The sequence below is a fragment of the Cibotium barometz genome, chromosome 20, assembly GCF_041138505.1.
Source record: "Cibotium barometz isolate CiBa-2024 chromosome 20, ASM4113850v1, whole genome shotgun sequence".
Lineage (NCBI taxonomy): Eukaryota > Viridiplantae > Streptophyta > Polypodiopsida > Cyatheales > Cibotiaceae > Cibotium > Cibotium barometz.
In genome coordinates, this window is record NC_141065.1 from 34481781 (window position 1) to 34495394 (window position 13614).

The 13614-nt window shown below is 46.2% G+C and overlaps 1 protein-coding gene across 3 annotated transcripts in view; it reads left to right on the forward strand.

Moving 5' to 3' along the window:
* LOC147627809 (histone-lysine N-methyltransferase ATXR3-like) overlaps positions 1 to 13347 on the forward strand; it is a 51369-nt gene extending 38022 nt beyond the window's left edge. For all 3 annotated transcript variants that reach the window (XM_086814784.1, XM_086814783.1, XM_086814785.1), the window contains 12 exons: positions 2646 to 2756; positions 2892 to 2992; positions 3145 to 3244; positions 3336 to 3431; positions 3609 to 3776; positions 3865 to 3981; positions 4066 to 4119; positions 4222 to 4469; positions 4567 to 4675; positions 4814 to 5110; positions 12284 to 12973; positions 13059 to 13347. In XM_086814784.1, coding sequence (XP_086670910.1) covers positions 2646 to 2756; positions 2892 to 2992; positions 3145 to 3244; positions 3336 to 3431; positions 3609 to 3776; positions 3865 to 3981; positions 4066 to 4119; positions 4222 to 4469; positions 4567 to 4675; positions 4814 to 5110; positions 12284 to 12457 — 1575 coding nt within the window. In that variant the 3' untranslated portion in view covers positions 12458 to 12973; positions 13059 to 13347. The remainder of the gene's footprint in view (positions 1 to 2645; positions 2757 to 2891; positions 2993 to 3144; positions 3245 to 3335; positions 3432 to 3608; positions 3777 to 3864; positions 3982 to 4065; positions 4120 to 4221; positions 4470 to 4566; positions 4676 to 4813; positions 5111 to 12283; positions 12974 to 13058) is intronic.
* The last annotated feature ends 267 nt before the right edge of the window (positions 13348 to 13614 follow it).

Consider the following 13614-nt stretch of genomic DNA (forward strand, 5'->3'; position numbering starts at 1 on the left):
GAATACCTATTTAAATTGTACCCAAGTAGATGGTGCTATGCCCTGCAAAAGAAGAGTGGACCACCACTGCAATGCATTGTCCTTGAGAAAAGTCGCGGCTTTTCTCACTTTCGAGGACTTAGTGTAATTGCCACTAGAAAAGGCAACATCAAATTGTTGTAAAAAGGTTAGAGCATTGAGCCTACTGAATGTGTCAAATTTCACTGTAGCTCCCCCTTCCTTATAATCCTTCGCTTTACCCAGAGGCAATAGATTATCGTAAGGAAGTGGCTTCACAAGATTGCTACCCCATGCGTTCATGCCCATACTAGGGTCAACATTGCCAGTTCCCACACCTTGCATACCATGCAATCCTGTTGATCCTCCTATGTTTGCAAACATGCTACTATGCATACCGGGCTGCATGTCCCTATACATGTTTCCTTGCATTCCGGGTTGCATGCCCCCATACATATTCCCTTGCATTCCGGGCTGCATACCACCATACATGTTGCCTTACATACCAGGCTGAAGACTAGCTCCAAAATTCCCTTGCATTCCCATACCTCCTTGAGGATAACTCCCAGTCATAGATTGGAACACGGAACCACTGCCAAATTAGCCTGGATGCAAAGATTGCTGTGGAATAGGTGGCTGCCCGAAAAAGGAATTCTGTGGGTTTGCACCATAAGTGTTCTGTATGATAGGAAATTGTCCAAAAGCAAGATCCTGTGAGATAGCACTACTGCTGCCTTGAGGTGGGTTCCTAGAACGCACCTTCTTCTTCTTCTTCTTAGGCTCAGAAGGGGCCCTCATAAATTCAGCAAACTTCTCACTTTGCATGAGCTGCATGAGCACATCCACTGCCCCTACCAATCGGGCATCCTCTTCCTATTTACTTGGCATATCTTCTGGCTACGTTACATCCCTCATAACGTGCATCTACTGCAGCCTGTTCTCCTGCAAGTACATCCTCAGATTCAGTCCTCTCAGGAGTGGTCTCTTGCTCTTCCTCATCATCATAGTCATAGTCATAGTCATAGTCATCCTCTTGATCAGGCATCTTGCTGAAATTTTCAGCAACGACTTTCTTCGAGACAACCACGAGCTGACTCTGGGAAAGTTGGTGATGGTCCTAGCAACGGAACCTTGAAACCGGCCTTTAGTAGAAACCAAAGTGCGGTAGACTAGTAGTCACCCAAACACAGCTGTAAGTTAGCAAATAGGACAGACAAAAGGGAGCTAGAGTGCTCCTACAAAAAACAATGACACCTATTGCCCCCAAAGCTTGGTGCCCCTTTCGGTATTTCTTTATTCACATTCATGGAAGAGTTCATCATGGCCATACATGGCTTATACATATGCATGTCCAAACTGCCAGTCCTCTGGTCCTCTTAGCATAGAGGTTTCACACAGCCCTATTCACCTCTAATCTGCCAAGATAGTACATCCACGAGGCCCTAAATACGCATCCAATTGGCCCATGCACATAGCAAAAACACAGCCATACATCAGCCCGTAGACTCTTCCAAAAACATGCTAGATTTGCTCTTGTTTCTGCCCTCTTAGGCTGCAAATCCCTCCTCTCACAAGGGACCAGGAGACACACTCCCGAATAGCCCATGAGCCGGAGGAAGAGGAACTCTTAGCTCGTGTGCGTCTGACACCGCTCACTAGCTTGTGAAAAGAAAGAGAGAGAGAATAATAGTCGGCTGTCTCTGTTCAACAATACCCCTCCCCCCCCCTGTTTCTCATGCAACCTGCCACTCTTCACGAGAGAGAGAAAAAGAGTGTGAGGAACCTGTTGGCTGGGCAGTTTCTGCAGCCAGCCCTGCTCACGAAGAGAGAGAGAGAGAGAGAGTGCAGTCCTGCGCCTCCCCTCTTTCAACCGTCTGCAGTCCAGCAGTTGAGCACTTGTGTGCGTTTTCTGCAACCAGCCCGCCTGTAGCTTCAGCCGGTGCTACCCAGATAGAGAGAACACCACCCGTCCAGTTGCAGCCGGCCTATTGCAAAGAGGTGAATGAATCCTGCTGTTCAGCCCCTGGGCGCCCCTTCAACAGTCCGCCAGCCTTTCAAAAAAGTAAGTGTCCCCTTCTTTTCCAAAAGAAGCCGCCCCCTCCCCTCCAAAAATAACGTGACCCCTCCCAAAAGAGCCACAATCCACAAAAAAGGAGGTTCTTTTAATTTTTAAAGGTTTTAAATCCTTTGTCCCCATGAGTTATGAAAAGAGACTTTTTTCATTTGGCCCAACTTTAATCATTTGGCCCCAAGTGTGAACATTCAATAAATGTCCTACACAATTGTGTCCTGCATTCTGACCACCATGCCCACATGTTCGAATACGCTTGTACAAATACACAGGGTCGTGACAATACCCCAATTAACTGAGGTGCAATGAAGAGAACCCAAATATTCACTTGCACAATATACGCCAATTAACCCAGGTGCAATGAAGAGAACCCAAATATTCACATGCACAATATACCCCAATTAACCCTGGTGCAATGAAGAGAACCCAAATATTCATTGCACAATGTACCCCAATTAACCTAGGTGCAATGTGTTTGTGTGTTTGTGTGTGTGTGTGTGTGTGAGAGAGAGAGAGATTGAGAGAGAGAGAGAGGGAGAGAGAGAGAGAGAGAGAGTGTGTGTCTTCTTTTTAATAGGTATATCCCGCTTGGAGATGGTTTGAGAAACAGGATGCGATAAGGTCACTCCAAAAAAAGGATAAGGATCCTGCCCCGGAGTTTTACAACATTTTTCTAGAGAGACCAAAGGTTTCTAGTGTGTCACCTCTCCATTGTTAAATGCTGCTTAATGTTGTGGTTTCATTACATGGCTATGCATGTTCTTATCCACATGATGTTGCAGAAAATTTCATTACTGGACTTTTCACTAGCTGAAGTGTGCAGGGGGATGCTTTAGGCTATGATTTGGTGGTAGTTGATGCCATGCATAAAGCCAACTATGCAAGTAGGATATGCCACTCTTGTCGACCAAATTGTGAGGCCAGGTACATATCAACCACTTCCCTTTGTATCTAGATGTGTAGGCCTGAGACTTGGAGCAACGAGGCTCTTTGAGGCCCAAATTTCCCACTTCTAGAGGTAAATATGTGAGAATTTCTCACTCAGTGTCTGATGTGCATCATATTTTGGGGAACAGGGTCACAGCTGTGAATGGACGGTATCAAATTGGTGTTTATACCCTTCGTTCTGTAGAGTATGGGGAGGAGCTCACCTTTGATTACAACTCAATTACTGAGGTTTTTTGAATCTATTGCTGTACGTTTATGTTGTATTGCAATCATAGTCTTCCAGACCAAGTGAGCCTGGTTATTCTTTTGTTTTTCCCAGAGCAAAGAGGAGCATGAGACATCAGTATGCTTATGTGGTAGCCATGTATGTAGAGGAAGCTACCTAAATTTTGCAGGTCCTGAAACCTTTCAAGAGGTACCAATTTTACCTTCCATGATTGAAGTCGACAATCCCAACCCTTAGGCACTGGGAGGCATTCAGCATCCAAGGAAAACTCCCAAAGGAGTGTCTCTTGTTACTGTTTATATTGTAGATTGTTTGTGCTCAAAGCTTCCATCGTCTCAATGAGTTCTTTCGTTTTGGATCTCGTAGATTATGAAAGACAAACATGGTTTGCTACATCGGCATCATTTGTTGCTGCAAGCTTCCATAGCTGGTCTTGCAACAAAGGAAGATTGGGATGTTCTTCAGCAAGCAGGCTTAGGTTCTTGCCTGCTAGATGGGTTGCCTGGGTGGACCATAAAATATGCTGCAGGAGTGGTATGCATGTGTCGGTCATGGAATGATGAATCAGATTTTTTTGATCTGAAGGAGATTTTAAAACTTGCAGATTTATTTTGAACTGCAGGTGAGGTTTGTAAATAAAGAACGGAAGCACCTACCGAGTGAAATCCTGAAACATATCCAAAATGAAAGAAGAATGGATAGAGCTGGCGAATCCGAGGCTTTTGAGGCAGAAATCCAAGTGTGTAGCTTCAATGCTTAAATGTAATCTAGAATGATTAAAGTATTATCTTTTCCAAGAAATTAAGCTGTGTTGGCTGAACAGGCAGACGGTGTCTTCAACACAAGGCTTCAGAATCTAGCCATCACTCTTGACAAGGTATGAAAGGCAAATATCAGTGTTCATTCTAGAGGGATATGTAGCATCTCGAGTTTTTCTTGATGCACCATCAGCCTGGTAACCTTCGTGTCTTGATCACAGGTAAAGTATGTATTTAAGAAGCTATATGATGACCCAAAGACTGCTCCTCCCCCCTTGAGGAAGCTGGAGCCTGCAGAGGTTGTTGCCTTGATTTGGAAGCACGAGAATTCAGTTGTGGCAGACCTTCTCCATGGTATGGCTTACCACAGCTCAAAGGAGGAGTTGTCAGAATTCAAGCGCAAAGTGCGTGAACACGAACCATCACAATCAGGGAATGTAGAAAAGAATCTGCGACAATCCCTTCTATGGTAAGATCCTGGAATTAAGTTATGTGGCCCCTTATGGTGTGCTATTGGTGGCTTGCTCTTCTCTTGGGTTTCCAACCTATTATGAACCTTGAATCAGGCTAAGGGATGAGCTGTGCAAAGCACCCATAGCATGTGTGAGTCGTCATGATGCAGCTGCTGATCTCATTCACATGTATGCTTATACAAAGCTATTCTTCACAAGTCAGGTATTGGAAGAGTGTCTTTTGATTTACAGCTCTTCAATCTTCACCATCAAAGCTTTATATGGTTCCCTTGTCTGCCGTTTTACTTCCTTTCTTGTAACTTGCACACAATTTAAGTGTGTGCTGATTTGTGTTATGCAGGATTATCTTACTTTTGAGTCTCCTCCCTTAACAATAAGCCCTTTAGATTTGGGTCCAAAGCACGCTCATAAATTAGCATCATCCTCAGTGGAGTGGGCAAAAACATACAGCAAAGATTACGTGCTTGGGCAGCTTATTTCTTGGTATAAACATAATGTTGCTGAGCCTGGGGCTGGCTTAGCAAAAGCCTGGAGGGGCTGCCTCATTCTTCCTGATCCAACATCTTGCTATGCAAAGTCTAACCAACAGCGGCTTGTGTATGGCAGCATGGATCGTCTGAAGATGTTCAGAAGAATGGTCAGTAATGCTCCCTTGATTTATTTTTTCAGCTGTGTAGTGAAGTGCAAGGTGCTAACCATTTGTACACATGGTCTTGCTGTTGATTCAATACTCATATTATTGCTTATTCAAATTTTTGATGCTTTTTGTCTGAAGACAATGTCATCATCACGATAGAAACATAATAATAACCATCAACATCATTGAAACCTTGTTGGTTTTTGAAAAGGCACCATCAGCACCTATATCCCAACCTTCTTGGTGCCTGTTCCTTTTATGATAAAAAGGGGCAACATGTGGCAGCCCACATGCACTGCGACATCATCGCGCGCGCGCGCGCACACACACACACACACACACACACAGATTTTATTAACGTCTAAGAAAGACCCGAAGGGTATATGTAAAAGACCAGCTGCTGAAAGAATAGACAGGGTCAATGTACCACATAGACCACCTGTGTACGATAAAGTAGGGAGCAAAAGAACCCGTGTGTCCAGGCTCAACCTGGCCTCAATATCCACCCTGTGCGGGTGCCTTTCTATATTGGGAAAGCAAGCCCGGATCTGGAGCTGGCAAGAGAGAGAGAGAGAGAGAGAGAGAGAGAGAGAGAGAGAGAGAGAGAGAGAAATGAAATGAAATGAAATGTTATATTAACGTCTTCAAAAGGCCATAATGACCTATGAGACCAAAAGTTACATCATGGTGGATCTGATACAATGTCTGGATAAAAAAACCCAGAAAATGAAAAATAAAGATGATACTACTGGCACCTAGAAAATGAAACTGGAACTGGAAGGTACACTATGGAGGTACCTCCATCTCATAATATGTGCCGCATCGGACACTGGCGGATCTCCTCAATATCCTCTGTGGTCAGCACCCTGACTGGGTGTCTCGCATGCCTCGCAAGAATAATCCGAATCTGCCGCTGCAACCTCCGTCTATGCTGGGATGCCCTCCTCCGTGGTCGTGGGCGTCTGGACCACCCAAGCTCAATCGCACGATCAATCAGTGTACCCCTGGTGTGGGCGGTATCCATGTCCTGCTGCTGCTGTGGTCCATCTGGCGCAGTGATGGCCGGACTAAAGAAGTCTGTAATGTGCCTCTGAGTCTGGCTCTCTGTGCGCCTAAGCAGGCTATCTCTATGTCTCCGCAGCTCAAGCAAGAACAATCCCAAACACCTCTGGTCCTGGTACCCCATGACTCTGGAAAGTGGTCCAAAACCCTCTCTGAATAAACAGTGGAAACGACCACGTATCTCATAGTATGTAGTACAATGGCATATATAATGCAGCTCTGTCTCTGGCTCCCCATGGCATACTCGGCATATCCTGGCCTCAGTTGGTATACCTCTATATCGGCCAATCTCAATCTCAAGCTGGTGTGAGGATGTGCGAATCTGACCAATAGCACATCGTACTGCATGAGACAAGTGTACATCCATGTAACTGGGTCTGATCACAAAACCATCTGCTGTGAGCTGAAGAAAATGTTCTCTGTAGAAAGCCATCTTCGTGCCCAGCTCCTCAGTCGGCTGTATCCATGTCCTCCTAATGTCCAGCTGAACTAAATCCTGACGGATGAGTCTGGTAATCTCTGTCCGTGTAAGAGTGAGAGAGGGTGCCTCCAGAGAATACTGGAAGGGAGGCAATCTGTCCATGCTAAAACCATGTGCCTGGAACCAAGATGTCATCTGTCCATACCAACAAGCCGTGTCTCCCTGTAAAGCTAACTGTCGGGAGGACTCCAGGGCGAGGCGTGCATATCTGTCTCGGGGGAGATCCCACAAGCCATGTATGTAGGAGACTGATCTCGTAAGAGCCTCAATCACCAGAGGGGCAGCCGCAAGCTCTGCTCGAATAATCTCATGAGGTACCACAGCCTTGGCTCTAATAAGCCTAGCAATCATAGATACCAAAGGCCTCTCCATACCTCTCCACCCGCCTGCGCTGTGATGGCCCACTGAAGGTCCCCATATCTGCACTCCATAAAGCATAGCTGATGTCACTAGAGTGTCAAAAAGCCAGAGTTTTGTTCGAGGTTCCTGAAACTGAACCTGCGAACACATCCTCTCCAAACCACCCAGGGCTGCATGTGCTCTAGTCAATCTAGTCTCTGCTGCTCTCCTCATCGAAAACACTGGCCCACTGAATACTACCCCAAGATATGTATATGCATCTGTATACTCCACAATCTCCTGCCCATATGTAAATGTGGGAGCTGATCGCCTAACCCACTGTGGCGTGGTGTTAAACACCATAACCTTGGTTTTGCCAAGGTTGACAGACAATCCACTATCATGTGCAAACTCATGTAAAGCATCCAGATGACGCTGCATACCCTCAGGAGAGTCAGAGATCAACACAATATCATCAGCATATAACAATAGTGGGATCCATGTACCTGCTAGCTGGGCTCCTCTGTCCCCCAATCTCTCAATGTAGTCAGAAGCCTCATCCACATACATACCAAACAGTGAAGGAGATAACGGGCAACCTTGCTTCACTCCTATAGTGGAGTGAACCAAAGTAGAGACCCCCTCTGGGGTGCGTACCTGTCCTGCAACTGATCTGTATAAAGCCATAATTCCCCATATGAGCTCTGTGGGTACCCCCATCTCCTGTAATCGCCTCATCAATCTGGCTCTGGGCACTGTATCAAATGCTTTGCGGAAGTCCACAAAGCTACAATAAATCCGTCGCCCATGCGACCTGCCCTCCTCAATAATGGCCCGGAGAGTCAAGATGTGGTCAAGAGTAGAGAAACCTCTCCTGAACCCTGCCTGTCCCTCTGCTCGAATGCCAGCTCTCTCTGCCCATCTACTCAACTGCTGCTCAAGAATGGATGCATACAATCGTGCTAGTGTGTGACCAATCATAATAGTGCGATAATTCCCTGGCTGCATAGGGTCCCCTGACTTGAAGATAGGCACGATGGTGGACCTACTCCAAGTCTCGGGTAAGCCTTCGCACATAGCACGATTGAACATCACTGCTAGAAGCTCTGCCAGCATGTCTCTCGCATGAATAAAGTGCTCAGCAACCAATCCATCGTGATCATATGCTCTCCCAGTCTTCATCCTATCAATGGCCTTCCTTACCATCTCTGCGGTAAAGAAAGTACATGTCTGTGGGCATGGTGCTGGCGGGTCAGGAAAAGGTGTCTGTCCAGGAACTGTATATAGAGATGCTGCATAACTACCCCAGACCTCTGTAGAAGTGATGGCCAAAGCAGGGGAGGACTCATGAAACAGACGCCAAGCCTCCCTCGAATCCTGGCTCAAGAACAGCTGGTATAATTCCTGCTCTAGCTGAGCAAGGAAGGCCCGCTTCTTCCTTCGCACAAGGCGTCGGAAGGCAATACGTGACTGTCGGTAAGTAGTGACTCCCAAAGCAACCTCCCGCTGCAGTCGGGCTCTGGTCTCTCTGCACTCCTCATCATACCAGCTGTTCTGGGGCATACATCTAGAATGCTGTCTCTGTCCAGGCCGAGTATGTGGATATGCCTCTCTCGCTGCATCATGTAAAGTCTCTGTCAGTATATGGGTCAACTCCTCCAAAGGTCTCCCTGGCTCCTCTGTGTACAGACGTCTATAAATCCCATCTGTGTAGACAGCATCAGTCTCTGAGGTAAAAGTATATTGAGTGTGATCTGCCCCTCGTGTCCTCTGAGCTGTGGTAAAGTGAAAAGAGATAGTCAATGTCAACAATGCATGATCCACTACTACCCCAATGGGCCGAGATCCAACTGTGAAGTCCTCAATGCATGAAACAAAGCTGGGCATAGCCATAACATAATCCACTGTGCTAGCACCATGTCTATGTGGAAAGCAAGTAAATCCAGCTGCTGACGGAAACCTCTGCAAGCCATTAAGTATGGCCAACCCATGTGCAGTCCCCATATCTACCAAATATCTCCCATACTCTGTGCACTCCACATCCTGTGAGCGTCTGTCTAATCCCATATCCAGAGTGTCCAGCTCTCTCAGCATCTCCTCCGAGGTATCATAAAAGGCTGTCTGGCGGTTGCCCGTCCGGGCATTAAAGTCCCCTAGCAGGATGATGTCTCCATCCCTAGAGAACTCCCATATGTCATCATCTAGCACAGAGAAAGGAGACTGCCCTCTAGGTGCTGCATATGTCGATGTACTAGGAGCAAAATAGCATATGGCAATATACAGGAATCTGCCTGTGTCGGCCCTCAGTCTCACCCACATATATCTGGCCTGATCATCTCTCCGAACTATGTGTATAAGCGGTTGCAGCTCCTCCCTGAAAAGAACTGCCACCCCTCCTGATCCTCTACTACTGTGTACCGATCTCGTCCCTACTCTGCAAGCTGTCTCCCATCTGTATCCTGTCACCTGTGGCATCATCTGACCAGGGGCCTGGTGAGTCTCCGAGTAGAAGACTATATCTCTATCTGTAAAGCTGTCCTCAAAGGCACCTACATCAAGTCTGAGGGATCCATTGCAGTTCCAGGCTGCCAGCTTTAATTTGGTCCCATAGGTCTCGCACCGTCATGTAGAGCGTCGCTCCACGATGACCACCCTCCCTTCTCTATAAAATGCTATCTTACCCTTTTCTCTTGCTGCTCTAATCTCTGGCATGACTTCCTTCATATGTGCAAGCTGTGAAAGAGTAAGATCATCACCAAGAAAAATGCCTGTATTCTTTAAAGTGGGTCGTCTTTTCAAGAACTCCTTCTTCGCCTCAATAGAAGGGAAGCGAAGTATGAGAGCTCTTTCCTTTGATGTTTCCCCGTTGCCTCCGCTTTTTTTGCCCACTCTCCAGGCTTTTGCGTGTGTCGGACTGTCAATCCCCATCAACACCATAAGCTCTTTCACCTCCTCTTCAACTTTATCCCCGTCTTTAAGGCCGGTAATCCTCACATGCAAAGCACGTGTACGTCTTCGTTGTTCCTCTTCCAAAGTCATATTAATGATTGTAGGTGTAGGGGTTGTTATCTCCTTACCTTTACCCTTCTTGGCGACCTCTATCCACTTCTCCGCTTCATCCATCTTCTTTTGCGTCTTGGTGATGACCTCCACCCATGAGGAAGTCTTTGCTTCCTGTTGCTTCTCTTCTTCCTTAATTGCCCGTACTTGTTCCTTGATAACCTTGAGCTCTTCTATCATGGATGGCTGAATTTCACCTTCTTCAAGTCCACCATTTGCCTTGGCCTCTGCAAGCTCCCTCTGAAGAGCTGAAATTACGCCTTTGAGCGTGTTGACTTCCCCGTGAAGGTCTTTGACTTCCGCTATGAGGTCCTCCTTCTCCTCTTTCCACCGCTTACCCTCATTGAATACCATTTGGAGAAAGCTTGCTTTCTCCTTCCACCATCCCTCCATCTCTGCCTTCCATTCCTTCATTTCCTTTTCCACATTTGTTATCCTCTTGTTTGTGACCATAAAGGTCGCCTTCGTCGGGTTGCGCAAGGGTGAAGCCATGGAAGAAGTGAGAGAGAGAGAGTTATGCTGCTGCCTTGGGGGCCTGAGCAAGGGTGGGTAGGGAAAGCGTGGGTAGGGAAAGCGTGGGTGGGGAAAGGGCGGCAACAAGGCAGGGCGGCAACAAGGGTGGGTGGGGAAAGGGCGGCAAAAGGCACGCAGCCTAATGGAGAGCAAGGGTGACCATTGCCAGCAGACCTGTGCGGCGTACAGCGAACAGGTCAGCAGGCGGGGGAAGCGAGCAGGGTGGCGGCGGCGGCGGCGTACAGCGAACAGGGCAGCGGTGGGCAGAGGCACAGGCGAAATGGCGGGGAGGGAGAGGTGGGCAGAGGCACAGGCGAAATGGCGGGGAGGGGGGAAGCGAGGTGGCGGCGGCGGCGGCGTACAGCGAACAGGGAGAGAGAGATGCGAGCGAAACAGGCGGGCAGGCGAAATGGCGGGGAGGGGGGAAGAGAGCAGGGTGGCGGCGGCGGCGGCGTACAGCGAACAGGGAGAGAGGCAGCGTGGAGAGAGAGAGTCAGGCAGCGTGGAGAGAGAGAGAGAGAGAGAGAGAGATTCTATTAATGTCTTTGAAAGACCCAAAGGGTCTATGAGACCAAACTGTAGTACTGTATCTCCATGAGAATTACCGAGTCACGGAACGAAACTGGAAAAGAGAGAGAGAGAGAGAGAGAGAGAGAGAGAGAGAGAGAGATTATTAACGTCTAAGAAAGACCCAAAGGGTATATGAGACCAAAAAGCTGTTTACATGTGATCCATGAGTAAACCACGAAAAAAGTAAAAGACCAGCTGCTGAAAGAATAGACAGGGTCAATGTACCACAGACCATCTGTGTACGATAAAGCAGGTAGCAAAAGAACCTATGTGTCCAGGCTCAACCTGGCCTCAATATCCACCACCTGTGTGGGTGCCTCTCTATATTGGGAAATCAAGCCCGGATCTGTAGCTGGTGAGAGAGAAATGAAATGATATATTAACGTCTTCAGAAGGCCAAAGGGTCTTGAGACCAAACTGTAGTACTGTATCTCCATGAGAATTACTGAGTCACGGAACGAAACTGGAAAAGAAACTAGCAACCCATGTTGAAAACATGTGTCAATGGATATGATATAGGTAGCCATGTGGCTGATACAATATATATATATATATATATATATATATATATATAGAGAGAGAGAGAGAGAGAGAGAGAGAGAGAGAGAGAGAGAGAATATATATATATATATATATATATATAGAGAGAGAGAGAGAGAGAGAGAGAGAGAGAGAGAGAGAGAGAGAGAGAGAATATATATATATATATATATATATAGAGAGAGAGAGAGAGAGAGAGAGAATATATATATATATATATATATATATATATATATAGAGAGAGAGAGAGAGAGAGAGAGAGAGAGAGAGAGAGAGAGAGAGAGAATATATATATATATATATATTCTCTCTCTCTCTCTCTATATATACATATATATATATATATATATATATATTCTCTCTCTCTCTCTCTCTCTCTCTATATATATATATATATATAGAAACACATTTCTATGCAACTATGCTCTTGATGCCGGAGTACTTTGTTAATGAAGGTGGAGACAGCTATGTTCTTTCCCCTTTGTGCGAGGAAAGTGTGAATGGTCTCAAATATGTGGGAAAAACGTGTGGATAGTGGCATAAGCTGAACATTCTGAGAGAGAGAGAGAGAGAGAGAGAGAGAGAGAGGAATGTTGTATTGCATTCAGGAACAAAAACCACAAAGGCAATGGAAGTGGAAAGGTCAACTATTCTGGGAGTTTAAAAACAATCGACAGCTTTTTGGGAGTCCTATGATGGATTCAATATGTCAGCGCACCAGTGTAAATAAGGAGATGATGGATTGGTTAAAGAAACGGACGAGAACATTTGAAGGCCCGTAGGACAGTCAATAGAGGTGTGTGACTTTTCTTCAAGATGATTATAAGCTCCTGACACACCAGTTCCGAGAAGAGTGTGCCTCATAGAAAGCTAGATATCATCTGAAAACAAGATGATTATAAGCTCCTGACATACCAGTTCCGAGAAGAGTGTGCCTCACAGAAAGCTAGATATCATCTTAAAACAAGATGATTATAAGCTCGTGACACATCAGTTCCGAGAAGAGTGTACCTCACTCACAGAAAGCTAGATATGACAGAAAGCTAGATATCATCTAAAAACAATGGTGTCTACTTGAGAGTTCTCGTTGTACAGGCTTTTCTGTGGTTGTATTTTTTGTGAAGCTCCAGGCTTTTTCTGGTCAAACGTACATTTGACCACTCTGCTGGGGGATGTTGTATCGTTATTCTTTGCAATATACTGAACCGTTGCAATCCAGTTATCACAGAAGTTGCACTGAATTGGCTGATTCTGCCAATACACGGGGATACATCCGAAGAGGTTAAGGTTTCCATGAGGTAATCTCTCTCTCTTACAGCTTCTCTCTCTCTCTCTCTCTCTCCCCCTTCAAGTTTCATAATGATTGGTATTGCTTTATTTCAGGCTCATCGTGGCGCCGTACCCTTCATCTATCAAAGGGCTGGTGGTTTTCTTCTCCTGTAGATGGTGTATTGTCACCTTTTTTCGTTTTCAGGCTAAGTGTCATGGCCGCCTCGTTGCATGCACAACTTATATCTTTCTGTAGGACTATCAACATAGAGATAGCAACATTTGTGTATTGTGTTCTCCATAGCAACAAGGGTTTGTTTTTAATTACCTGCTCTGGAGCAGTCTTCGCCTGTATATACACATTTTGCCATGAAAGAAGCAAATGATTAAACTTGTTGGTTTAGAAGTTTCTGTTTGTTTGGCCAGCAGGTGTCACACCCACACCCACACCCACACCCACACCCATTGAGTTGTAGCGGCTAGAAACGTGGATATGACGTTTCTAGACCCTGCCAAGCTCAAAACGGCTTGGAAACAATGGAAATATCAACGCAACGGGCACGAAACGATTGGAAACGTTGCACAAAGTCTTTTTTGTTGTGGCCCTCTCTCTGGAAACGATGCTGCCCGCCCAAATTGGCCTTAAAAAATCAGCGCCCATGACTAGAGC